At 41.7% G+C, this 27,290-nt stretch overlaps 2 protein-coding genes across 3 annotated transcripts in view; one reads left to right on the plus strand and one right to left on the minus strand.

Annotated features, from left to right (window-relative positions):
- Nucleotides 1–4,518: 4,518 nt before the first annotated feature.
- LOC120058963 (putative beta-lactamase-like 1) lies at nt 4,519–10,068 on the minus strand. The gene is made up of 6 exons (XM_039007720.1): nt 9,934–10,068; nt 7,782–7,888; nt 7,398–7,555; nt 6,976–7,205; nt 6,561–6,666; nt 4,519–6,260 (listed from the first exon to the last, which is right to left on the minus strand). The coding sequence occupies exons 1-6, from the start codon at nt 10,037–10,039 to the stop codon at nt 5,276–5,278; spliced, it is 1,692 nt and encodes a 563-aa protein (XP_038863648.1). The 5' UTR covers nt 10,040–10,068; the 3' UTR covers nt 4,519–5,275.
- Nucleotides 10,069–23,523: 13,455 nt separating this feature from the next.
- The window catches only part of LOC120059427 (ephrin type-B receptor 2-like), a 62,940-nt gene continuing 59,173 nt past the window's right edge, over nt 23,524–27,290 (plus strand). For both annotated transcript variants that reach the window (XM_039008469.1, XM_039008471.1), the window contains exon 1: nt 23,524–23,682. In XM_039008469.1, the coding sequence (XP_038864397.1) occupies nt 23,610–23,682 (73 nt within the window). In that variant the 5' untranslated portion in view covers nt 23,524–23,609. The remainder of the gene's footprint in view (nt 23,683–27,290) is intronic.

Raw genomic sequence — 27,290 nt, forward strand, 5'->3', positions numbered from 1 at the left:
GTGTCCTAAGTTTTCATAACTGTCACCTTAATTGCCTACCGTCTGTAAGCTGATAGTGTCTTAATGACCGTTCCACAGGTGCATGTTCATTAATTGTTTATGGGTCATTGAACAAGCATGGGAAACGGTGTTTAAACCCTTTACAATGAAGATCGGTGAAGTTATTTGGATTTTTACGAATAATCTTTGAAAGACAGGGTCCTGAAAAAGGGGCGTTTCTTTTTGCTGAGTTTATATGCTTAATAGTCACAAGTTGCGGAGCTTTCTGTCAGTCAGTTTTTTTTAAATTGTGAGGTAGTTGCATCTGGATTACTTCGCCATTGATAATATACACTGAGTTTACAAAACATAACACCTGCTCTTTCCATGACATAGACTGGTGAATCCAGGTGAAAGTTATGCCCTGACAAATTGAGGCTGTTCTGAGGGCAAAAGGAGGGGGGTGGAACTCAATATTAGGAAAGTGTTCTTATTGTTTTGTACACTCGGTGTATATTTGATTCTTGACTGGAAGTTGGTGTTTGGGGTTTTTTGGTCTAGGTTAACCTGCCTAGGACTATTTTGATTTGTAAGGTTATTAACACCATCCAGTGCACAGGACAGTACCCAATGTTACAGTTCACGCCTTGAATAGGTGGGTTGTGATACTTACTGAAGTATTTTTGTATATAAATTCAACAAAATAGCCTAAAATCATTGCATCCTTTTTATTTCTTGACGTTTTTACAAAACGGGTGTTTTAAGGATTCTAAATTTGAATAATTTTGTTTGCTTTCTTAATTTATTGTCCTGTGTCAATGTTCTTTTTACTTCTGTGAATGCCATTTTCAAAGGGACAAGCCTTAACCATATGTAGTTGTCTGTCAAACTAGCCACCAGGTAGGGTCCCTGGCCTCCAGAAGTCTGGGGTAATGGCAATCGATTACTCTTACAAACTCTAGTGCGGAACTAAGAAAAATCAACTGTCATTCCAAGTTTGTATTATTTTTGTGTGATATACTACTAGGGTTTTAATTGGACAGGAACATGGAGGGACGTTCAGGTTCCCCCACCTATTTTGGGTGAAAAACTTGTGACATTTTAAATCATCTAAATCAATAAATTTTTGGGAACAGCACCATTCCCAATTCCATTTTGTACTCCGTATCATATTGAAGGGATAGTTTACACAATGAAATGCAGATTTTAATAGATAATCACTCAATGGTTTTTTTGGTCATCACTGCAACATGTCCTGCAGGCTTTTTATAGACTTTGAAACCTGCTGTAACCCTCAAACCAAAGTGTCCCCGGCATCATGTTTGTATCTGATGTTTAGGATTAGAAACTCACTTTTCATTCTTCAAGTATTAACCTTGTTGAGTATTTGTATTTATGGAACTAGTTCTCGTATACCACATTTTGTACTCAAAAATAAAACCTTAAAATGGTATGTGTACACTTTTCTGCAGTGATTAAAGACCATACCATTTATTATGAATATACAGTATCTACATCACAACAAAGTGCAGTTGGAAAATATTTTACTTGGTGAATACATTTAATTGAAATATATTTTGAGTGGAGTCTCCTATACAAATAATCAGTCAATGACAGGGGAAGTGAGAGATTAATTAATTAGAACTATTCAACTGGCTGATACAGAAATGTCTTTCACATATGCTTCTCTAGTGCATAGACTGAGATGCCATGACCCCTAACAGTATGTGTATAAAGCTTATTATAATCTGACATGGTGAGAAACCAGCAACTACAGCAATTGACAAATACGAATCTTAGTCCAAACATATTTTGCTTGAAACTGACAAAGAAAATGAAATGGGATGTCGTTTTTTAGAATGGTTGGCAGGTGTCCATTTTAACAGCCAGTACATTTAGCAAATGTGCAGCTCTCACCGGCATGAGGATGGGCAGCCACACCTGCTGTTCACAACCACTACAATTACCACATAATCTTCCCTTAAGTATTTATACAAATGCATACCGACACATGCAAATACTGTACATTTAGAAGCGTGTGCATGCACACACGGTATTTATAGTTTTTCACAATATTACAGAAAGAGTCCACTAATTAGCCAATTGACATAACACTTTATCCATATTTGAAAATAAATGGGAAAATATCAATGTTTTTCAGCCAATCAATCATCGGGTCACTCCTTCCTTTTCAAAATTACAGTTTGGAAGCTCAGTTGCTAATTAGTTCGGTTTCCCAACCCGGTCCTCACCTAGACTCCGGATGCAGTTTTACTCATGAGTGCCCCCTACTGGAAAATGTTATGAAGTGCAGCTTTAACTCACCTAACCTTGCGAAGGATACCCCGGCATCCTTGCTTTGGCACAAAGGCATGAATTCTTCGGGGAGAGAATGGTGTGCACACAAAGCCACTGTGCTGGTCTTGCTTAAACGTCCCTTCACTGTCCAACGTTTCCTCACTGATTCCAGAGAGAATATGACATCTCCTTCCTAGGGAGAGAATAGAAAACAAAAATGGATCATTGCAGCAGCTAGGCACAATGGGTATAATAGTGTCCAGCTCACTCTCTAAGAGGGATATTAGAAAAAATACAACAAAAAACATACGTACTGATTTACAAAGTTAGATAAAACCTATGGGGTGGATGCACCAGGAATCAAATCTCATTCAAGTACATATTCATAAAAGCTCAGTTTTTCCCAAAGTGCTGATTGATACTTACCTTGACAAGAACAGCATTAGACATCTGGCAAAAAGCCACGAGGAGCAGGACAATAGAGAGCAGTCTTCATCTTTTCTGTTTCTCTGTGATACAGTATGTTCTGTTTCTGGGTTTCTCTCTTAACGCTGAAATTACACAATACGGATTGAATAGAGCCTTAACTTTCTATTCCTGTTTAGAGTCACTATAATAGTTGAGACTTAGGTGGACACTATTCCACAATTTCTTACAAACAATAAATTGTGTTTTAAACTTTGACTTTATTATGGAATTTTTAATCGGTTCCCTTAGTAAACCACCAACTCAATAGGGTTTTGTTCTTTTTACAGTGATTCAGTCATAAACTTAACAAAAAAAGAAATGTCCCTTTTTCAGGACCCTGTCTTTCAAAGATTATTTGTAAAAATCCAAATAACTTCACAGATCTTCATTGTAAAGGGTTTAAACACTGTTTCCCATGCTTGTTCAATGAACCATAAACAATTCATGGACATGCACCTGTGGAACGGTCGTTAAGACAATCACAGCTTACAGACGGTAGGCAATTAAGGTCACAGTTATGAAAACTTAGGACACTAAAGAGGCTTTTCTACTGACTCTGAAAAACACCAAAGGAAAGATGCCCAGGGTCCCTGCACATCTGCATGAAAGTGCCTTAGGCATGCTGTAAGGAGGAATGAGGACTGCAGATGTGGCCAGGGCAATAAATTGCAATGCCCGTACTGTGAGACGCCTAAGACAGCGCTACAGGGAGACAGGATGGACAGCTGATCGTCTTCGCAGTGGCAGACCACGTGTAACAACACCTGCACAGGATCGGTACATCCGAACATCACACCTGCGGGACAGGTACAGGATGGGAACAACAACTGCCCGAGTTACACCAGGAACGTACAATCCCTCCATCAATGCTCAGACTATCCGCAATAGGCTGAGAGAGGTTGGACTGAGGGCTTGTAGGCCTGTTGTAAGGCAGGTCCTCACCAGACATCACCGGCAACAACATCGCCTGTGGGCACAAACCCACCGTCGCTGGACCAGACAGGACTGGCAAAAAGTGCTCTTCACTGACTTGTTATGGTTTTGTCTCACCAGGGGTGATGGTCGGATTCGCGTTTATCGTCAAAGGAATGAGCGTTACCCCGAGGCCTGTACTCTGGAGCGGGATCGATTTGGAGGTGGAGGGTCCGTGATGGTCTGGGGCGGTGTGTCACAGGATCATCGGACTGAGCTTGTTTTCATTGCAGGCGATCTCAATGCTGTGCATTACAAGGAAGACCTCCTCCTCCCTCATGTGATACCCTTCCTGCAGGCTCATCCTGACATGACCCTCCAGCATGACAATGCCACCAGCCATACTGCTCGTTCTGTGCGTGATTTCCTGCAAGACAGGAATGTCAGTGTTCTGTCATGGCCAGCAAAGAGCCCGATCTCAATCCCATTGAGCATGTCTGGGACCTGTTGGATCGAAGGGTGAGGGCTAGGGCCATTCCCCCCAGAAATGTCCGGGAACTTGCAGGTGCCTTGCTGGAAGAGTGGGGTAACATCTCACAGCAAGAACTGGCAAATCTGGTGCAGTCCATGAGGAGGAGACGCACTGCAGTGCTTACTGACTGTTACTTTTGATTTTAACCCCCCCCCCCTTTATTCAGGGACACATTATTCCATTTCTGTTAGTCACATGTCTGTGGAACTTGTTCAGTTTTTGTCTCAGTTGTTGAATCTTATGTTCATACAAATATTTACACATGTTAAGTTTGCTGAAAATAAACGCTGTTGACAGTGAGAGGACGTTTCTTTTTTTGCTGAGTTTATTTGTGTTGACAGCATATGGACTCTACTCAATTTTGTATAATTGCATTGTATGAATGCAGTATTATTGTATTTTGAAAGTTACATATCTTGAAACTTGATTTACTGACATGCAAAACATTTTGGGACTATATCAACAATGGACTAATGAAACAAATCCCCAAATATCGTTTTTGGGTGGCGTTTTCCTTTAGGCCAGGTAGCTCTGCACTTGCCTTCTAACCTGTGGAGACAAAACATTTAGACAACAGGATTTTCTTTCCCAAGGTCATTTGAGGCACCTAAATGAATTAAAAGTGAGAAAAGTGGACATTAGGTTACAGAATTGTCACCACAGTCATATTTTGTTGTGAGACAAATAACTATCATAGTGACGACAGTATAACAACAAACAATATAACGCACCCATTTCATTTAACCTTAATGAAACCTTAATGATGGATCATTCAATAAGAATAACTTCATGCAAGAGACCGCATGATATTTGCATGGAAGACAATTGACATTGAAGATAAGATAATTATAAAACGACTTACAATTGCACTACTTTACAGAACACAATAACAAGGCCCTCTGACATTCACTGTAGGAAAACAACAATTTACTCATTCATGTGACGTCATACACATAAAAAATAAGCATTTGAAAGGGTAGAAAAATTTAAATTCCAAAGTCTCTGCACACTGTTCAGGCTCTGAAATGATCCACTTAAAATACAGAATTCCATCTGTGATTCCATACAATAAAAACAGTTCAGGGTTTAACTGTTGAAGATTGGCCGTCGAGCTATCCGGAGCACTTTGTAAGTGTTGAGCCCAGGAGAGTCGAATCCAGGCGACACGCCCTTCTTGTTGAAATAATAGAAGTTAAAGAGTTGCCTGTCCTGGGTCTCCAGAGACACTGACATGCTGTTGACCTTCAGTTTGCAGGGGTACTCCCCCTCGAACACCACCCTGAACACCCTCTCCTGCAGGAAGTCCAGCCTGATAGTCCTGTACTTGGCCAGTATCATGGTGTCCACCTGGGGCCCAAACTGCTGCATGACCAGCACCCCGCCCAAACTCGCCTTTATCTCATAGAAGGTCATGTTCTGGTAGGTGAAGAGGCCCACATAGGGCGTGGGGTCGGGCGGCGGCGAGAGCTTGCGCTGTGCATTCCTGAAAGCGCTCTCCATGGCTGGGATGAGGTGGCTGTAGGCCTGGGTGACCAGATCCCCGTCCATTGTTGGCGGCCTCACCCCGGCCATCAGCACCACCAGGCCCAGCTTCAGTCGGGGAACCAGGGAGAAGGTGGTGGCGTAGCCGTCCAGGTCTCCGTCCTTACGAACCACCTCGTAGCCCAGCTGCTCGTTGACCTCCCAGGGCGTGCCGGTGTAGTTGGCGAAGTAGCCCTGGTGGCAGCGAAACAGAGGGGTCAGCAGGGTCTTCAGGGTGTCATGTTGGAGGAGGGGCCGGCTGTAGGCCCCCAGAAGCACCATGGCCAGTTTGGCCATGTCGGCCGCCGTGGAGTACATCTGGCCAGCGGGCCGATACCAGCCCAGGTCGTAGAGGGGTGCCGATTGGCCGCTGCTGTACACACCCACCGCCATCTGGCTCTGAATGGCTGGGGTTATATCAAAGCCTGTGTCCTCCATCCCCAGCTGCTCCAGGATGTTGTCGGACACCCAGCTCTCGTAGTCGGATTTTGCAAAGTTCTCGGCCAAGACATTAGCCAATAAAGAGAAGGCCACATTGCTGTAGTGACATCTAGAAGAGCAAGAGGAAGTATTGGTGATTTTTACATTTAAGTCATTTTAGCAGACACGCTTATCCAGAGTGACTTACAGGAGCAATTAGGGTTAAGTGCCTTGCTCAAGGACACATCAACAGATTTTCCCCCTAGTCGGCTTCGGGATTCATACCAGCAACTTTTCGGTTATTGGCCCAACGCTCTTAACCACTAGGGTACCTGCAACCCCATGTCACAGTCACATTAAATCACCACCACCCTTTACCAAAATTGACTGGATAAGCTCTTAACAGGAAGGGGAATGAGGTGCATCTTACTTGGTGCCTGGGTCTGCCACTAGGACATCATCCTGTAATAGATCTATAGCAGCCTCTGTGTCACCACCCCAGAGTAGATTTGTTGCCCGAAGCCGCCTGGGTAACCCTGAAGACGAAACAAATTCTGGAGTCAAAAGAATGTCAAACGTTCTGGAGTAAAAGGAATGTACAAGGGAACTTCCTTTATCACGTAGTGCTTTCCTCAGGTTTAATCCAGTGAGAGTACAGTACAGTACATTACATTACAGCACAGTCAGAGGCATCTGGTCAGGAGAAAAGGCTAATAGGCCAGGAGCTTATTACCTCCATCTTTAGGGACAAGTCTCGATCTAAGTATAGCCTCTCTCTCCATTCACGTAATGGCCAGGGTAGGCTAAGGTTAATGTACAGTCATGAAGATGAAGAGTGCCTTCACCAGAGAGCTGACCGGCCATCCTGCGCAGGGTGACAGAGGGAGAGCGTGGCTGGGTATCTCTGTCAGAACCAGCCTTGACATCCACAACTTCCCGCCGCTTCCCCAGCGGGTTCTTGATGGTGAAGTTTGCTGCATACTTCTCAAAAGGGTCATCCAAGGAGGCCACCTTCCCCTCCTCCCATAGCTTGTACAGCATCAGTGTCGGGAAGATCTTTGAGAGACTAGCAATTCTGTTGGGAAAACAATTGTCGAGTGTTATTACTCCTGCAACCATTCACATTTGTGGCAAATCCCCCAAATATTCTCATTGTCAACCTGACCCAGTCTCTGGAAATAGATACAAATCTGTCACAGAAATCATGTAAATCTCATCTAACATGCTTCTAACAAATGTTTTAACAACAGAGGAGAGCAGAGCTCACCTGTACACTGTGTATTCATTGGGTGGAGGCGAGGAGGGATCACTCCCGTTCCTTCTGCCAAAGTTTCCGTTCCACAACACAGAATCGTTGAAGACAACGATGGCAGACAGAGCTGGTAGTGTAGTGTCATGAATACTTAACCTTAGGACAACATCTATCTGTATGGGGAAAAAATGGCATCTTGTGAAGAAAAATGTGCATGTCGTGCATTCTGCCTCAAAAACAACACAGGGCAAATCTGTCATGTTTGAGAAAGTAAAGTAAAGTCAATGCCAAATAGGCAGCTATACATGTCTGTATATCTAGTCTAGTGCTTTTCTAATTCACGTTTGGTTATCAATCGAATTCCATTCATGATCTCACGATTGAAATGTTATTGTTGACCTTTTCTAATGCTTCCTTAAGTGCAGGGATGGGATGTTCCAGGAGTACTGGCTCAGGGAAACGAGGGCACATCTTTTCCTCCTTCACCTCAATGTTCACAACATTGTCTGTGAACAGAAAGAAAGGGGATGTAACAAGTGCAGGTGGTGAATCACACTTCACGTGGTACCAAATTGGGCCATTAAGCCAGTTCACGTCTACCAACGCCAATCATTTTCAGTTGCAACAGAAAAAGACTGTATAAAAATACTTTTTGAGTGATGGAAGTTCACCAATTATCTTTGGCACCATGGTCTCTGTTTGAGTGATGGAAGTTCACCAATTCTCTTTGGCACCATGGTCTCTGTTTGAGTGATGGAAGTTCACCAATTCTCTTTGGCAACATGGTCTCATTATGTTAAAATTGTGGCATTTAAACATTGTGGTTGTTTTATGTCACCTTATCTCACATATTAGTTATGTCATTTACTATCTGATGTGAGGATTTGTATGTGTTACAAATGGTAGACAATGCTCATTCTGTTGCCAGTTTATGTTTCTGTCATTCTGTACCAGGCTATGTACAGCAGGGCCGTGCTCAGACCTTTCACGGGGCAGGTGCTCAAAATGAAAAAAGGGCACCCTCCTGAGCCTACGGCAACAGACGAAGAACCCCTTAAGGTTCTAGATAGCAACTTTTTTTCTAAGAGTTTAGTGAATTTTAAGCACAGATTCAACCACAAAGACTAGGGAGGTTTTTCAATGCCTCACAAAGAAGGGCACCAATTGGTAGATGTGTAAAAAAATTTAAAAGCAGACGCTGAATATACTTTTGAGCATGGTGAAGTTGTTAATTAGGCTTTGGATGGTATATCAATACATCGAGTCACTACAAAGACACATGTGTCCTTCCTATCCCAGTTGCCGGAGAGGAAGGAAACTGCTCAGGGATTTCACCATGAGGCCAATGGGGATTTTAAAACAGTTACAGAGTTTACTGGCTGTGATAGGAAAAAACAGAGGATGGATCAACAACATTGTAGTTACTCCAAGATACTAACCTAAATGACAGAGTGAAAAGAAGGAAGCCTGTACAGAATACAAATATTCCAAAACATGCATCCTGTTTGCAACAAGACACAAATACTGCAGAAAATGTGGCAAATGTTTTACTTTTTGTCCTAAAGACAAAGCGTTATGTTAGGGGCAAATCCAACACAACACATTACTGAGTACCACTCTTCATATTTTAGAGACTTACCCAAAAATACTATGTAACAGCTGTAAACACCACCAAAGGTGCTTCTACAAAGTATTGACTCAGGGGTGTGAATACTTATGTGAATTAGATTCATTTCTAAAAACAAGATTTCACTTTGTCATTATGGGGTATTGTGTGTAACACCACAAAATGTGGAATAAGTCAAGGGGTATGAATACTTTCTGAAGGCACTGTACGGTGGTTAGCTAGAGTGTAGACTACCTGTGTTGCTGCTGCTCTGCTGCCCTGACAGTGCATCCCCTGACTGAAGAAGGGTCGGAGGTCAGAGGCTCGCAGATGCAGCTGCTCCTCTCTAAGTCTTTCTGCTTCGCTCTGCTGCGCATAGGCTGTCAGCCAACCAGACCAAATATTGATAATGATGTAAATCAAGTGTTATCAAGTGTTCCTCAAATCTTATGCTGCAGGGGGTGCTGGGGGTGATGGTATAATTATAATATAAATAATAACTATACCACCAACCAAAAGTACACTTGGTGAGTGAGAGGACAAAGGGGCAGGTACTCATGGCACAGGTAGACCCCTATCTGTGCACATGCCTGATCTACAGTATGTGTCCTGTACAGGAACACCCACTTTTGTACCACTTCATACTCTTCCTCCCTCCCGCCCCCGGTGTTAAAGCCTGCATTAAAGGGCCCGGTAATCCAGCAGCTTTGTGTAATCCCCAGCAGCCCCTGCAAACGAGCAATTAAGCCAAAGAGGATAAGGAAGCCACATGAACAAAAGTGTTTCCATGTTAAAACCCACATCTAAGTATTTTTGTCTGCTTGGGCGAAATGGCTACACTTCAACGGTCCCCCATTAGAACACACTCACAATTCAAGAATGGCTCTTGAATCAGTGGATGTATGGAACCACACATGGGATGGGAAATTCTCCTTTGACTCTTACCTATTTTTAATTTTGGCATCCTGTACTGCCAAATAAAGCATCCCGTCATGACCAAGGATATTAGCAAAAAGACCACCATGCCTAACTTGGTCCATTTCACCTTCATCTTGCTGGTCTGGTGGTCTTGCCCAAGGTTGGACAGGCTGGAAATGACATGAAAGTTAGTTGCACCTCTTACAGTCTTTATCAATGGGATCCTAATTGTCCTCACTCAAATACATTTCCCAATTAAGTATTCTTTGGCATGGATAAATTGGTTAGTGGATAAAAAAACGTCGGATTAACACAACAGTAGTTAATGTCTTTCCAAAAGAAAACATGACATTGAAACAGAAGCTTGTTGCATCAAGCCTATAGTAGCCTATAGCAATACAAGCCTATAGCAATACAAGCCTATAGTAGCCTATAGCAATACAAGCCAGAAAACTGTCAATCCCAAATGCTAATGCAATATGTACTTTCATAGATAGAATCCTGTTGACTGTATAGATACAGCGCAGCGGACTTACCACTCAATATGCTCACTTTTCCAGCTGAGAGCAGTTCCACAAGACCCAAACTTCTCACATCACTGATGTTTCATCTTCAGTAGGATGCTAGCAAAACCCCACCATCCAACCTCTCCAGTTACTTCAGTACTCTTTCGCCGAGACATACAGTACATGTACAGTAACCAATGGCTCCCAATCATTCACTTGCTACCTGCTACTACCTACCCACACTTAATCCTAGTCGGTGATCCCTGAATGGGTGATTCAATTCCCTGTCCGCAAACTAGGGACCGTGACGTCATAATCTCCAGAGATTCTGCTGTAAAGCCATGCTGGAGAAGGCCTAGGAGAGGAGGGAACCCTTAAGCTCTCATCCTCAGCAATATAATCAGTTCAAGCCGAACGGGGGGAGGGCGAATTGATTCACTTCACAAATCACACTCTATACCAGGGTTCCCCTAGCAAATAAAACCCGCTGGTGATTTTATTTGCACCCTCAAGTTTTCTTTTAGAAATAAATATTTTTTATTATAATATAATTTTCCTTGTTTCAGCTCAGCATCATAAACAAATTGGCCAGCTGGTGGTTTTATTTGCAACCTCAAGTTTTCTTTTAAATATATATATATATTTAATTATTATATCATTTTCCTTGTTTCAGGTCAACATCATAAACAAATTGTACATATAGTACCAGTCAAAAGTTTGGACACACCTACTCAATCAAGGGTTTTTCTTTATTTTTACTATTTTCTACATTGTAGAATAATAGTGAAGACATCAAAACTATGAAATACCACATATAGAATCATGTAGTAACCAAAAAAAGTGTTAAACATATATTTATATTTTAGATTCTTCAAAGTACCCACCCTTTGCCTTGATGACAGCTTTGCACACTCTTGGCATTCTCTCAACCAGCTTCATGAGGAATGCTTTCCCGACAGTCTCGAAGGAGTTCCGACATATGCTGAGCAAATGTTGGCTGCTTTTCCTTCACTCTGAGATCCAACTCATCTCAAACCATCTCAATTGGGTTGAGGACGGATGATTGAGGAGGCCAGGTTATCTGATGCAGCACTCCATCACGCTCCTTGGTCAAGTAGCCCTTACACAGCCTGGAGGTGTGTTTTGGGTCATTGTCCTGTTGAAAAACAAATGATAGTCCCACTAAGAGCTGGCATATCGCTGCAGAACGCTGTGGTAGCTATGCTGGTTAAGTGTGCCTTGAATTCTAAATAAATCCCAGTGTCACCAGAAAAGCACCCCCACACCATCACACCTCCTCCTCCATGCTTCACGGTGGGAACCACACATGCGGAGATCATCTGTTCACGTACTCTGTGTCTCAGAAAGACATGGTGGTTGGAACCAAAAATCTAAAATGTGGGCTAATCAGACCAAAGGACAGTTTTCCATCGGTCTAATGTCCATTGCTCGTGTTTCTTGGCCCAAGCAAGTCTCTTCTTATTATTGGTGTCCTTTAGTAGTGGTTTCTTTGCAGCAATCCGACCATGAAGGCCTAATTCACACAGTCTCCTCTGAACAGTTGATGTTGAGATGTGCCTGTAACTTGAACTCTATGAAGTTTTTATTTGGGCTGCAATTTCTGAGGCTGGAAACTCTAATGAACTTATCCTCTGCAGCAGAGTTAACTCTGGGTCTTCCTTTCCTGTGGCGGTCCTCATGAGAGACCGTTTCATCATAGCGCTTGATGGTTTTTGCGACTGCACTTGAAGAAACTTTTAAGGTTTTTAAATTTTCCGCATTGACTGACCTTCATGTCTTAAAGAAGTGATGGACTGTCGTTTCTCTTTGCTTATTTGAGCTGTTCTTGCCATAATATGGACTTGTCTTTTACCAAATAGGGCTATCTTCTGTATACCAACCCTACCTTGTTACACACAACTGATTGGCTCAAATGCATTAAGAAGGAACGAAATTCCACAAATAACTTTTAACAAGGCACACCTGTTAATTGAAATGCATTCCAGGTGACTACCTCATGAAGCTGGTTGAGAGAATGCCAAGCTTGTGCACATCTGTCATCAAGGCAAAGGGTGGCTACTTTGAAGAATCTCAAATATAAAAAATATTTTGATTTGTTTAACACTTTTCTGGTTACTACATGAATCCATTTGTGTTATTTCATGGTTTTGATGTCTTCACTATTATTCTACAATGTAGAAAATAGTACAAATCAAGAAAAACCCTCCAAACTTTTGAATGGTTCTGTATGTACATATATTTGAATTACAAAATAAAACAAGGTGAAATAAACATAACATAACCAACAAATACCAAAACAAAAAAAACATTCAAAAACAATAGGAATTATACATCCCCTTTCAGTTCTCTGCTCTTAATTTTTCATGACTTAAATGTTCATTAATTTATTTTCCTTACATTCCTTACATACCATTAATTTTCCTTACATACCATTAATAATTGGCTGTAGTGTGTAAAATACCTCTAACAGAGTATAGAGTCCTATACAGCAAGATATTTAAAATCAAATCAAATTGTATTTATTTTCTACAACAAAGCGACCAGGGTCCACTTGACCTATAAGTTCATTTAATTTTTATATTGACACTTCTTAGGGTATCTGCAAGTTTAGGGGGAAGAGATAGCAAAAAGTGGTCCCATATTGTATAGATATCTCCTTCCTTGTTCCTAAATATAGCACTCATGTTCTCCAGTGCCAATACTTTAAAGATCTCACAATACCACTGATTTATTGTTAGTGGCTGGTCTTTTATCCAGTTAAGGAGAATGCATTTGCGGGCCACAAAGAGTAATGTTTTAAGAAGATTGAGCTGTGCTAAGGTACGTGAGGGCCTGTTCCCAACTACAACCAGTACAAATAGCCATGTGAACATGCCCCCAGCTCCGTTTTGACATTTTCCCAGAAGTCCAAAACAGATTGCCACGAGGGCCTTTTTCCTTCTTACACTTCAACACGTATCTGAGAATTCTGCTTTCATTTTATTACATACACTACAGGTCAAAAGTTTGGACACACCTGTCACGCCTGCTCCCGCTCCCCCTCCCCCTCCCTGGAGTTCGAGGGCGCCAGGCTGCCCATCATTACGCACAACTGTCACCATCGTTACGCGCATCAAGTCTTTGGACTCACCTGAACTCCATTACTTTGTTGATTGCCCCTCCTATATCTGTCTGTTCCTCCGTTTGATCCCCGTGTCAGCATGAATGTTATTTTGTTTCCCCTGTCCAGACGCTGTTCGTGTTCTGTTTCATGTCCGTCGATTATTAAATATTCACTCCCTGTACTTGTGTCACGCCCTGATCTGTTTCACCTGTCCCTGTGATTGTCTCCACCCCCTCCAGGTGTCCCTTATTTCCCCCAGTGTATTTATCCCTGTGTTTCCTGTCTCTCTGTGCCAGTTCGTCTTGTATTTTTGGTCAAGTCAACCAGTGTGGTTTTCCCCATACTCCTTTTCTATTCTCTTTTGCTAGTCTTCCCAGTTTTGACCACTGCCTGACTCTGGACTACTTTCCCGCCTGCCTGATCATCCTGCCTGCCCTGACCTTGAATCTGCCTGCCCTTCGGTGCCTATTGAACTCTGAACTGGTTTTGACCTTTTGCCTGTACACGACCGTTCTCTTGCCTACCCCTTTGGATGAATAAACATTGTAAGACACCAACCATCTGCCTCCTGTGTCTACATCTGGGTCTCGCCTTGTGCCTTGATAACTTGCTTCTTATCTCCCAGTGTCTGTCCTCACAACACCTACTCAGTCAAGGGTTTTTCTTTATTTTTTTACAATTTTCTCCATTGTAGAATAATAGTGAAGACATCAAAACTCTGAAATAACATATGGAATCATGTAGTAACCAAAAATAGTTTTTTTTTTGGTTACTACAATGTAGAAAATAGTAAAAATAAAGAAAAATCCTGGAATGAGTAGGTGTGTCCAAACTTTTGACTGGTACTGTATAATAGGAATCCTATGAAGCCTTTGCATAATCTTCTTTTGCATTTATTGCACCTTGTTACAGGTGAACAGTTGTCTTGCTTCGAGCATAGCCTTTGTCCAATTTTGAATTTCTGGGCCCAAGTTTTCTGAACACAAAACACACATACTGTAACGATCGTCTACTTCTTCCTCCTCCTCAGACGAGGAGAGGCGAGAAGGATCAGAGGACCAATGCGCAGCGTGATAGTTTTACATAATGAATTTATTAAATTAAAGACGAAACACGAAGAACACTTGAATAACTTACAAAATAACAAAACGAACGTAGACAGACCTGAACTAGAGAACTTACATATACACGAAGAACGCACGAACAGGTACAGACTACACAAACGAAACAGTCCCGTGTGGTGCACATACACAGACACGGAAGACAACCACCCACAAACAAACAGTGTGAACAGCCTACCTTTATATGGTTCTCAATCAGAGGAAACGTCAAACACCTGTCCCTGATTGAGAACCATATAAGGCTAATTACAAATGACCTAAACATAGAAACACAAAACATAGAATGCCCACCCCAACTCACGCCCTGACCAACTAAACACATACAAAAATAACAGAAAACAGGTCAGGAACGTGACACATACACATATATATATGTATTCATTGTTGGACATAAAAGACTGTAAAAACACCTCCAAGTGATTTTAATTTTGGAAAACTGTTATCAAGTATTCCCACGGATAATATACAAACACATGTGATCGTATAATGTAAGCAATGTTTGAAATTATTACGTTTAAGTCAAATATTATATCTGGTTGGGATTCTTGCCGTCAGTTTGCAGTCTACAAATTATTTGTAATTATGTTGCGGCCACCTGACCATCTGCTTAAGAAAAAAAACATCCCTCGGTTGAATCTAGTTGATAATCCTAGCTTTATACCATTCTGTTAATTACACTTTTGATTTAAGAATAGAGACATGGTTGGCATGACCATTAGAGATCTATGATAAAATACTTTTTGATGATTGTAGATGTGGTCTAAACAGAAACTGGCCATGTACATTTGACATGTAATACTGGCTCCGTAACACTAATCTATAACACTTTCTACCTCCACCAAGTCATTAGGTTTGCTGCTAGTTGGAGTGGATCTTCTTGACCCTAATCAGTCCGGCTTCAAGACCGGCCACTCAACCGAGACTGCTCTTCTCTGTGCCACAGAGGCTCGCTGCTCTTCCAAAGCTGACTCTCTCTCCTCTGTTCTCATCCTCCTAGATCTATCCGCTGCCTCGACGCTGTGAACCATCAGATCCTCATCTCCACCCTCTCAGGGCTGGGTGTCTCAGGCTTTGCACACTCTTTGGATGCATCCTACTTGGCAGGTCTCTCCTGCCAGGTGACAGAGAGGATCTGTGTCTGCACCATATACTCTCACTACTGGTGTCCCCCAGGGCTACGTTCTAGGCCTTCTCCTCTTCTCTCTAAACATCAAGTCCCTCGGCTCTATCATATCCTCACATGGTCTCTCCTATCAGTGCTATGCGGATGACACTCAACTACTTTTCTCCTTCCCCCTTCTGACACCCAGGTGGCGACACGCATCTTTGCGTGTCTGGCAGATAACTCATCTTGGATGTCGGCCCACCACCTCAAGCTCAACCTCAACAAGACGGAGCTGCTCTTCCTCACTCCAAGACCTCTCCATCACTGTTGACAACTCCATGGTGTCCCCCTCCCAATGTGCAAAGAACCTTGGCATGACACTGGACAACACCCTGTCGTTCTCTGTAAACATCAAAGCAGTTACTCACTTCTGCAGGTTCATGCTCTACAACATCCGTAGAGTACGACCCTACCTCACACAGGAAGCGGCGCAAGTCCTAATCAAGTCACTTGTCATCTCCCATATGGACTACTGCAACTCGCTGTTGGCTGGAGTCTCCGCTTGTGCCACCAAACCCCTGAAACTTATCCAGAGCGCTGCAGCCCGCCTGGTGTTCAACCTTCCCAATGTCACCCAACTCCTCTGCACACTCCACTGACTTCCAGTTGAAGCTTGCATACACTTCAAGACCATAGTGCTTGCCTACAGAGCAGCAAGAGTAACTGCCCCTTCCTACCTTCAGGCTATGGTCAAACCCTACACCCCAACCCGAGTACTCCGTCTGCCACCTCTGGTCTCTTTGCCCCGTACGGGAGGGCAGCTCCCCCTCAGCCCAGTCCAAGCTCTCCTCTGTCCTGGCTGCCCAATGCTGGAACCAGCTTCCCCCTGAAGCTAGGAAAGCAAAATCCCTGCCCATCTACCGAAAACATCTGAAACCCTACCTCTTCAAAGAGTATCTTAAAGAGTATCTTAAACCCCCCCCCCCCCCAACTTGACTCTTTTCACCCTTACTAGTTCTGACTTTGCTGATGTACTTACTATGACTGTGATATGTGGTTGTCTTAAATAGCTATTTTAAGATGAATGCACTAACTGTAAATTGCTCTGGGTAAGAGTGTCTGCTAAATGACTCAAATGTAAATGTAAAAAAATGTGCTTACGGCATTGAAGATGAGCAATATTACACGAGCCAGGGCCAAATTATAGTTCACCACTGCCTTAGTCTCTTGTGACAGCCCGAGTAGCTGAGAGTTGGTTCTAGGTGCCGAGATTACCACAACCTGTATGTTGCTTCGGATTCTGCTTCTGCCAAATAGACAAGGATTACATGGGTATGACATATGTTTTATGCACTCAGTTACATATATGTCAGCTTTCTTTACCTTCTCACAGTCAAGTGGAAAATGTGTGTGTGTCTGCAAATACTAGTTTCACTCTAACTCAAGTGTAACTTTCATTAGGAACTGATTATGATTTATCCTCAAGACGAAGGTATAAAGCCTAGTAATGGACCACTATAATTTTCAGTAATCTTCCACCATCAAACACTACAGATTCAAACACACTATACACACTGTAGACCAAACACATCACACGTCAAACTTAAATTGGTTCAAGTCACTGCAGTAGAAATGAATGATATTTACTGATGAGATTTATTGATGATGACATTTACACAATTTACAATTTCCATGGCACTTCATATGCTGTCTGCGGAAGGTTTATGAAAGCAATAGATATCATAAGATGAGTACATATGTATGAGGAAAAGTTTGAGTTTTATAAGAACAGGTACTACAGATATCAAATTTGATCACCATGTTTTTGCAGGAAATTTCCTACACAGCAGGAAATCGAGAACTTGGGACTATAAGGATCTATCTGAATTTTTGTCAAAATTAAGTTATTAACATAGTCCTGTTCTGTTCAATGTTCTCTACCTATATAGTACTCTAAATACCCCAATTCATGTTCAAAAGAATACAAGATAAAAATTGCTGACTCAATGAGGGTTCGGGACTTTAAAGGCAATTATCTCAGAATCATATTTTTGCAGATAGACCTTGTAGTCCCAAGCTCTCGAAATGCAAACTTGTAGTGTATTCAAGGTTTAAAAAGGCTTCTTAAGTTTTTTTATTTTGGGCTAACAAAAAATGTATCAACCCCTACAAAAATGTTAATTCATTATATGTGCTGCAGGATCATTTTCCTGCTGTGAGAAACTGGTCAAATTAAGATCCTACATCTGTAGCAAGCAGATGGGCAGGAAGCTGCCCACTGAAGAAGGCGAAAGCTGCATCGTCTGTGTATGTTAGCAACCTGATGTAGTAGAAAAATGAAGAAGGAGCTTGACGTCTTTTTTAGTGCGGACCAATCTCAAATATTTTACTTATCTGAATTCCGGGGTTTTACGCACTACATTTTCTTGGGGAGAGCGCGATGGTCTTCTTTTGATGGGTAGGAAACTCAAATACCTAAGAGAGACAGATACAGTAGCGGCACCCTTAATTAAGTTATGATGCATGATATAACAGTACTGACATACAGTATGAGCTGTGACTGTGATATGGACGTGGGAAGTCAGATCCACCATATGCCCTCATACACTTTATCAGAAATGATAAATGTCTGCCCATATCATAATTATCCTCTGTTGTATGAAGTCTCAATTTATTTATATGCATGAAGCACTTTAGTCTTTACGACCCTTTGATATTTAATCTCTATTTAGTGATGACTTTTACATGCCTTCCATACCAGTACCCAGTTCAGGTATTTGTTGACCCCGTCCTATCCTAGAACCGCTTTACAGGCTGGGATTTAATCAACCCGGCATAGCAATGTTTACCCAGTGTCTTTGTTTAAAAACGTCACCTTGCGCGGGAAGTGCTGCTCACCGGAGCAAAGGTCCTCCAACTTCCTGACTTGACTTCATTAGTATCCGTTTGTATCCCAGGCAGTCGGCTATACAGTACAGACAAAACATAAAGTGAAAGCGGAAACCATCCTCAGAATGGACTACTGCATGTGGGTGGAGGAGGAAATCCTTGCTGCTCCTAAGTTTCAGAGCCTGTCTTATATTCAAAATGTGTGTTAGATGTGCTTTATGTGTCTGATTATGGACTGTACCAAAATGCAAGAGTGAGGGAGAGTGCAAACGAAAGCTTTTCAAGACACCTTTCCACCTTTGCTCATACAAGTGAAAAGAGGAAGCTTCTATTTGCTGTCCATATCTGACCCCTCCCATCTGTGACCTCATCACTGCAGCCAGGCAGGAGAGAGTGGGAGGTCACTGAGCAGTGGACTCACAGACAGACAGACAGACATTAACCCCATCCAGCATGAATAGTCTTCTCTTCACACTGGCATCATACATGAGTCAAAGTGAGATGCTAATTACAATCCAGAGAGACAGCGACAATCCCAAGTATTTATGAATTGTCTAAAATAAAGAGCTGGTGAATTTGCGGAAGAACAATATCTGGCACATGCTCCAGATATTAAATTACTCATTAACTATTTGCTTTTACCTGCAGATGCGTGGCAGTCTTTGTTGTTCACTCAGTGTGTCTCCAGAAATGTCTTCCAGAGCAGGCTTGTGTCACCTCCGCCAGCCATGTCAAAAAATGTTTTGTGCACCCGCACTTCAGTACGCATCATTATCAAAGACAAGTTCACTGGGTGTGTGGGACTGGGAATAGTAATTTCAGGAAATAGTTATGATTTATGGTGGTGAAATATTTTAGTAGTACGACATACATATTAGGACATCTTCAGACATCCACCTTGGACCTCATCACCTCTCCACCTCACGCCACACCCTGTGTAATCTCCCTCAGCCCTGCACTATTCAGGAGACACCCCCGCCTAGGTTCATCTCACCAAGCCACACTGACCATTTTTACCCTATTCTTTGCAATTAATAAGATTTCTATGGCTGCAATAACGCTTCTCCAGTAAAGTCTTATATCCCAAGCACTGGTATTTGCCTGGAGGTCACATTTTCACCATCATTTTCAAAATAATCCCTGATGGCTTTGTTGTGTCTTTACAGACAGGAAACGGTCAAGGGTGCTGTTTGATCATAGTCTGAGTCTGCAGAATTGACCAAATCAGGGAAGCGAGTAGGTGGGCGTCTTTTCCTAATGCATGATGTAAGCCCATAGACTATGGAATTCTATAAAGAATACCTTTATCCAAGACCACATTAGTTGTATAGCTCTTTTGTACACTGTAAAAATGTTTTATATTGTTACCATGGCTGTGCTTATCTGTGTGTGTGTGTATATGTGTGTGCTTTATCCCTTTGTATTTTAGGGTATGAGCTGATATATATATATATATATATATATACAGTGCATTCGGGAAAGAATTCAGACCCCTTTACTTTTTCAACATTTTGTTACGTTACAGCTCTTATTCTAAAATAGATAATTTTTTTATTCATCAGTCTACACACAATACCCCATAATGACAAAGCGAAAACAGTTTTTTCATTCAAATTCATAAAAAATTAAAAAATTAAATACCTTATTTGCATAAGTATTCAGACACTTTGCTATGAGACTCGAAATTGAGCTCAGGTGCATCCTGTTTCCATTGATCATCCTTGAGAAGTTTCTACAACTTGATTGGAGTCCACCTGTGGTAAATTCAATTGATTGGGCATGATTTGGAAAGGCACACACCTGTCTATATAAGGTCCCACAGTTGACAGTGCAGGTCAGAGCAAAAACCAAGCCATAAGGTCAAAGGAATTGTCTGTAGAGCTCAGCGAAAGGATTGTGTCGAGGCACAGATCTGGGGAAGGGTACCAAAAAATGGGTGCCGCATTGAAGGTCCCCAAGAACACAGTGGCCTCCATCCTTAAATGGAAGAAGTTTGGAACCACCAAGACTCATCCTAGCGCTGGCCGCCCGGCCAAACTGAGCAATCCGGGAGAAGGGCCTTGGTCAGGAAGGTGACCAAGAACCCGATGGTCAGAGCTCCAGAGTTCCTCTGTAGAGATGTGAGAACCTTCCAGAAGGACAACCATCTCTGCAGCACTCCACCAATCAGGCCTTTATGGTAGAGTGGCCAGACGGACGGCACTTTGACACACCTACTCATTCGAGGGTTTTTCTTAATTTTAACTATTTTGATTTGTTTAACACTTTTTAGGTTACTACATAATTCCACGTGTGTTATTTCATAGTTTTGATGTCTTCACTATTATTCTACAATGTAGAAAATAGTCAAAATAAAGAAACCCTTGAATGAGTATGTGTCCAAACTTTTGACTGGTACTGTGTGTGTATATACAGAATATACATAACATTCATAAAAAAATGTGTGGCCGACTTAGTTACTTCCCTATCTAGCCTGGTTGCGTAGCTAAATTTGCCTGTGTGACTGAATCTACATTAATAAAGAGATGAGTGTAGTCAGTGAAACAAACCAGCTTTCCTGTTCAATTTATGACCCACAAGTCAAGACAGATTAGACTTGATCAGGTCGTTGGTGCCATGTGTGACCTACAATGTGCTCAGCTCGTATTTGCAGACTAGAGGGTCGCTGATCTCCCTGGGCAAAGGTTTCCATGGGAACGACCCCTGGATCCTCTAATCTGCTATTTTGCAGCCCTCGCTCATCTTGAGGCTGAGTTATGTTGGATTCCTTCATGTCAGTCCCATATCCTTCTGCTCTATTTCCTCACCCTAGACCCACTCCCTATTTGCCTCCCCGCGCCCCCACCTCCCTCTCTCCCTCTCCTGTCGTCAAGCACTCTGCTCTATTTTTTTCCTCCTTACATGTTTGTCTACTATAAGCATTTGCAGTGAATCGGCCTGGTTTTCCCACTGAAATCCAAGTGGCATGTTTCACATTCATTTGCAATGGGATCAGAAAATAAATAAATTGAAACAAACAATTGATGGCATAATCTTTGATATACATTTTTCCACAACATACATGGTATGATTAATTTATATAAATATTCTAGATGTAAATATTGAATACACGTCAACTTGACTGGGATGCTTTGTCCTCATTTTGTCATTCCTTTAAGGGGTCTTGACAGGCAGCACAGGCACACAGATACAGGGCCAGCCTGCTACATACTCTCTGATTCAGGAGCGCAACTTTGGTTTTAGAAGTCGGTGGGACATAATATATATTTATTTCTTTGTTTATCCAGTCGGATACACTCCAAACAGCATACCCGACCGCTCGGGGGCGTCCACATAGTCCTAAAGCACACTGTTGCCTCATTTTGTATCACATTCCAATGATAAAATTGTGAAAGCTGTGCCCCTGCTCTGAGTGCAATGTGACTCCAGAAATGCATATGGTTTTGAACACACCAATGTGTTTGATGTGCATCAAACGTGTCATTCCAACAAATGTGATGTGCTAGATACACCTAGTCACTCAATTACGCTAATACAACTTTACTCAGTGTTTTCCAATGCCAGTGTTCAAGGACCAAATATATATTCACATGTAGGATAATGAACATAGCAACACAGTGGCCAGTGGGTGGATTATTTGTTTTAACTTTTAATATGTTTTTCTTTGATTGTGTGTTATTCTGTCTTAATGCAATGCAGAAACAGATATAGTAACATTTCTTTTCTGGTCATTTTTTGATGCTCAGATCTTAATTAAGGGGTTGTTGGGATATTAACCTACCGTCCTAAGAGTAGGGGGGGTAGCATTGCTTTAAATGCTGTTGATTGGAGTAATGGAGGGTGTTAATCCATGACTAAATGGGGGTTAATTCCAGGACAAATTACTTTGTTGATGTTCTCAGGTTAGGGTCAAAGATCAAGTGTACATTTGACAATGGGCCACTTGTTTCTTACTGATCACACAACATCCTAGCATTACAATTGGATGATCCATCACATTAGGCAGATTTTGTCTGATAGTCTACCCTCTCTATGATTTTAAAGCTCCAATCTGTAATTTCTGTTTCCAGCAGACAACCTATCTGACTCTCATCCTCTCCAGACCCTTATGGCTAAAACACTACTCATATCATGTAGTTTCTGTTTCCTACTCAGGGTGGCGCCATTGTTCTTGAATGACATAGTGAACGTCCAGGAGAAGCACCAAACATGCCTAATCTTTTCATTTGAAAGTAGTTGACATGCCTGAGATTGTTTTGTTTATTTATTCGCCTGCAGAGTTTCATTAGTATAGCTAAATATATACACTGAATTACATTTGCAGTTTATGCATTTGAAAACCCATAATATCTGAGCAGAGAAGTGAAATAATACATGTTCACGCAGCTGCTTCAAAGAACCAGTGACTTGATTGGCCATAAAGTGAAATAAGCTCCATGCAAATTCTATCTCCTCCCAACAGCATGTGTTTCACTTGTTGATGATGCACTGATAAATGATCAAAACATGTCCACGAAGACAGCCTTAGTCAATCAATAAAACAAACCATTTTATCATGCAGCTGCAACTGGTGGTAGGCTATAGTGGTGGTGGCGGAAGTATGGTGCTAGTTAGCGATGCATGAACACAACAATAATGACATCTACAGTATAATAGTGTGCTTTGATGTTATTTAATTACAACATATATTAAATACAACAATTATTACATTCTCAATTCAGAGATATCTTGTAAATGTACATTGCAGCCATCTCCAAACTACAGATACATTGCCTTACCCCTTTGCATGATTCCCTTTTGGTTTCGCCCAAATTTGGCTTCAGATGCGTGTTCTCCCTTCAAAAGCGGTTCGTTCTAATCATTGGCTGTAAGGGTTTGCGCTTCTGTAGATTAATTCGCTGTCAATGGCCCGCTGGTGGACCTGTTTTCTATGAATACCTTGGCTTTTTACAGCCAAAATGCCAAGTATTTCCGTTGTTATGGATATCTTATATTGTTTATGGATATTTCCAATGGTAGGGGCTGTCGAAGGTAAGAGAGAATACTGCTTTTTCTTTTTCTCGTCTGAATGCATAATTAAAACGTGCATGGATGATTGTCATTGTGAATAAGCTCTCACCATAAATCAATTAATTATACACCATCAATTATTCCTTTCGTAAGATATTGGGCAAATATCATGTACATCTAGGAGTAGGGTGGATTGTGATTGGAGTGTAAAAGTAAATAAGTCGTTTTTATAGTTTAAAAAAAAATGTGACAACAGTAAATGCTTTCTGGGGGACTGTCACAATTGTAACGCCGGTATTTTGTATGCATCAAAGTCTGACGAAATGCTGTTGAGAGAAAAAACTAACGTTAGATAAAATATTCCAAGGAAATACAGTCTATCTATAGGTAAGACAGTGCTTCAGTCATTTGAATGGTTCAAACCACAAGTTTTGACTCCTAAACTACCTGTAGTCAGTATACAGTATGTTATAGAAATGTATCTGCTGCATGGCATATAATATTGTAACAAATGTGGTATAGACAACTGCCCGTGTGTATGTGTGTGGGGGGGGGGGGGGTACTTGCAGTGAACATACCATGTAACCCTGTAACCCCATCTCAGTCATATGTGCTATTTCTTTGATAGTAGAATGTAGGTAGGCTATGTTAAATAGTCTGCCAATATGTTAAATGCAATGTTGAATCATCTGTATGAATGGTTTTGCTTGCAATTCAATCATGCACGCACGCACGCACGCACGCACGCACGCACGCACACACACACACACATACACACATACATACATACATACATACATACATACATACATACATACATACATTAAACCAATTGTTTTTATTTATTTAACCTTTATTTAACTATGCAAGTCAGTTAAGAACAAATTCTTATTTACAATGACGGCCTACATACATACATACATACATATATCAATAACATGGTAATATATCTTTATGATATAGGTATATCCTAATATTTGTACTAGTGTCATTTTCATTTTTTGCCTATTATTTGTACTAGTGTCACTTCTGTATTTAATGAAAGATGAATCGGATGTGGGGATGCATAACTGACCCATGATGGCTAAATCCAGCGCAAAAAGGCTTTTTGGATTGAAAAGCTGATCCGGCCTTGTGGTGTGTTTGGCCTGTCTTTTGGATTGAAAAGCTGATCCGGCCCTGTGGTGTGTTTGGCCTGTCTTTTGGATTGAAAAGCTGATCCGGCCCTGTGGTGTGTTTGGCCTGTCTTTTGGATTGAAAAGCTGATCCGGCCCTGTGGTGTGTTTGGCCTGTCTTTTGGATTGAAAAACTGATCTGGCCCTGTGGTGTGTTTGGCCTGTCTTTTGGATTGAAAAGCTGATCCGGCCCTGTGGTGTGTTTGGCCTGTCTTTTGGATTTTGAGGAGTTGAGAGTTAAAGCTACTTATTCTGAGTTTTGAACATTTTATGGCAGAATAACTTAGAGATTCAGGATTTCCTTATTTACTTGCCTGGCTACATAGAGTCCTTGCTCCTGGCCAAACGCTACGTCACACCCACGGATGTTATTTTCTTCTCCGCAATGAGTCTGGATCTGAGTACCTCCCCGACCCTTCACCGAATGCGAACACATTTGGGGCCGCCTGTTTGGTCCAGAAACAGATGGGTTGGGCCAGAGCAAGAACACAAGTGAGTAAAGCGGCGGTTTGAAAATGTGTCATTGGCTTTGTAATCTGATTTGTTAGAGACCATCCAATCTCTGATGACTTTGTTTTGTACAACACCCCTCGTGCCCCTCGTGCCCCCACTACGAACGACTTCAATGATGGCAGTCTCAGATTAAAGTATGTTGCGAACAAAGAATTTAGCGTGAGTGGTCAGGCTACTGCTTTGGTAACAACAGTGTAACAAATTGTAATGACATATTAACTAAACCTGTAATTAACATTGAAAGGACATTTTAAGTTATTAAGAATAATTGTTACTTATCTCTCTCTGCAGTCACTGAAGTAGTTACAGTATAGAGTAACTACTAGGCCTTCATGTGAAATTTTACCTTAGTTACATGGTTCATGCATAGCAAGATATGTGATAAAAATCACAGAAAATTACTTAACAAATGTGTTACTGGTTAACAGTACGGCTGCCTAACTGTGACTGTTGTGCTTATGTCCATAACATCATGCATGTCCAAGGCCTATTACGATGTCACCAACCTTCTGAATAAAACGAAAGAAAAAAATCTATAGGGTTAGATGCCTTTTAATAATTCCCCTCAATTGCTTCAGTCAGTCAAAAATATCTGAGTTGTGTGGGATCATGTGATGTCTGTCTGTCAGCTCTGGGCCCATGTGACGTCTGCTTGCTCTGCTCTGCTCTCCCAGCCTGCTGTCCCCTCCTGTCCCTCTGTTTCAGCTGTGAGACCTCCCTCCCTCCCCCTTGTTGGGCTGCACAGCGTCCATGTTCCCAAGCCTTTATGTAAGCTGGGCAGACCTGACTGATTTCAGCCACGTCAAGAGCTATTGGCTCAGCATTGGCTTGCATAGTCTGGCTGAGAAATCATATAGGATCTCTCTCTCACTCTATCTCTCTCTCCCCATTATGTTCTGTCACACCACAGACATTTTTTTTTTTTTTTTACCTGACTGGGTTCTTTGTAGTGGTTGGTTAGTTACACATGCCAATTGGATGCAGATGGTACCCATGCATGTGAATGTAGGTATTTTTTATCCAGAGAAGAGGAGTGCAACTGGAAATGTTTGACACGTAATGGCTGAATGGCTGTACTTAGGTGGCTCTGCAGTTCCAACCTTGAACACTACTCTTCTTTTTTTTCACGAATGGTTTTTGCTTTTATGAAACATACAGAAGGCTCTCTTCCTATCCATGCCTACTGGCGAGGACTGTGTGATACAGAATGTCTTGTTCACAGCAGCGGTAGGCTACTGTTTGATGGTTCTCCTTTCCATCCACCTCTTTGGTCTATCTATACACTTTTTACTATGGTAAAATATCACAACAACTCTGCCGCAAATAGTCATGCCATGCATTAGTTAGCTGTTTTTTTTTGGGGGGGGGGGGGTGGATGATTATACATTATGGTCGTTAACTATTTGTTATGATGATCTATTTCTATTTCCTCTTTACTGACGTTTTTTAGCAATGTCTTGCGACTTGCGACTGACTGAGTCCATTTTGGTCCACCTTAAGCCCTTACCTGTCCATTTGTTCCAGACAAAACAAACCACTTATTTTAAACATAAGTTCAATAAAAGTCACTGAATCATATTTTCTTCACTTATATTTTCAGTATGAACCAAAGTGTTGACATTACACCTTTGCCTTTTGCTTCCAAAAGACGCAGAGCCTTTCTGCTCTTTGGAAGTCAATCAATATTCAGCGTAACGCTGCTCTTCGGTGCAGTGCTCTTTCCCCTCTGGGAGCAGTGACAGAAAATATTTAGCATCAAAACAGCCAATGACCTACTTCTCCTTCTTCCCTATGGTGGGGTTGCAAAACGTGGTTACACTTACATGACTGGGACACTTAACAGTGTAACATGTAAATGTTACAATCTATATATACCGTAGTTATGGTCATAGATTTATTATGAGTCTATCCTTGTTTCCAGGTTGGATTATGGCCAGACAA

This window comes from Salvelinus namaycush, chromosome 14, assembly GCF_016432855.1.
Source record: "Salvelinus namaycush isolate Seneca chromosome 14, SaNama_1.0, whole genome shotgun sequence".
In the NCBI taxonomy this organism is placed as follows: domain Eukaryota; kingdom Metazoa; phylum Chordata; class Actinopteri; order Salmoniformes; family Salmonidae; genus Salvelinus; species Salvelinus namaycush.

What these genes read in the sequence shown, in the direction of transcription:
- LOC120058963 (XM_039007720.1), bottom strand. Translation starts at nt 10,039, where the DNA reads ATGAAGGTGAAATGGACCAAGTTAGGCATGGTGGTCTTTTTGCTAATA. An exon ending in TTAAGGAAGCATTAGAAAAG is followed by an intron (nt 7,556 to 7,781) that starts GTCAACAATAAC and finishes TTCCCCATACAG; the next exon opens with ATAGATGTTGTCCTAAGGTT. An exon ending in AATGAATACACAGTGTACAG is followed by an intron (nt 7,206 to 7,397) that starts GTGAGCTCTGCT and finishes TTTTCCCAACAG; the next exon opens with AATTGCTAGTCTCTCAAAGA.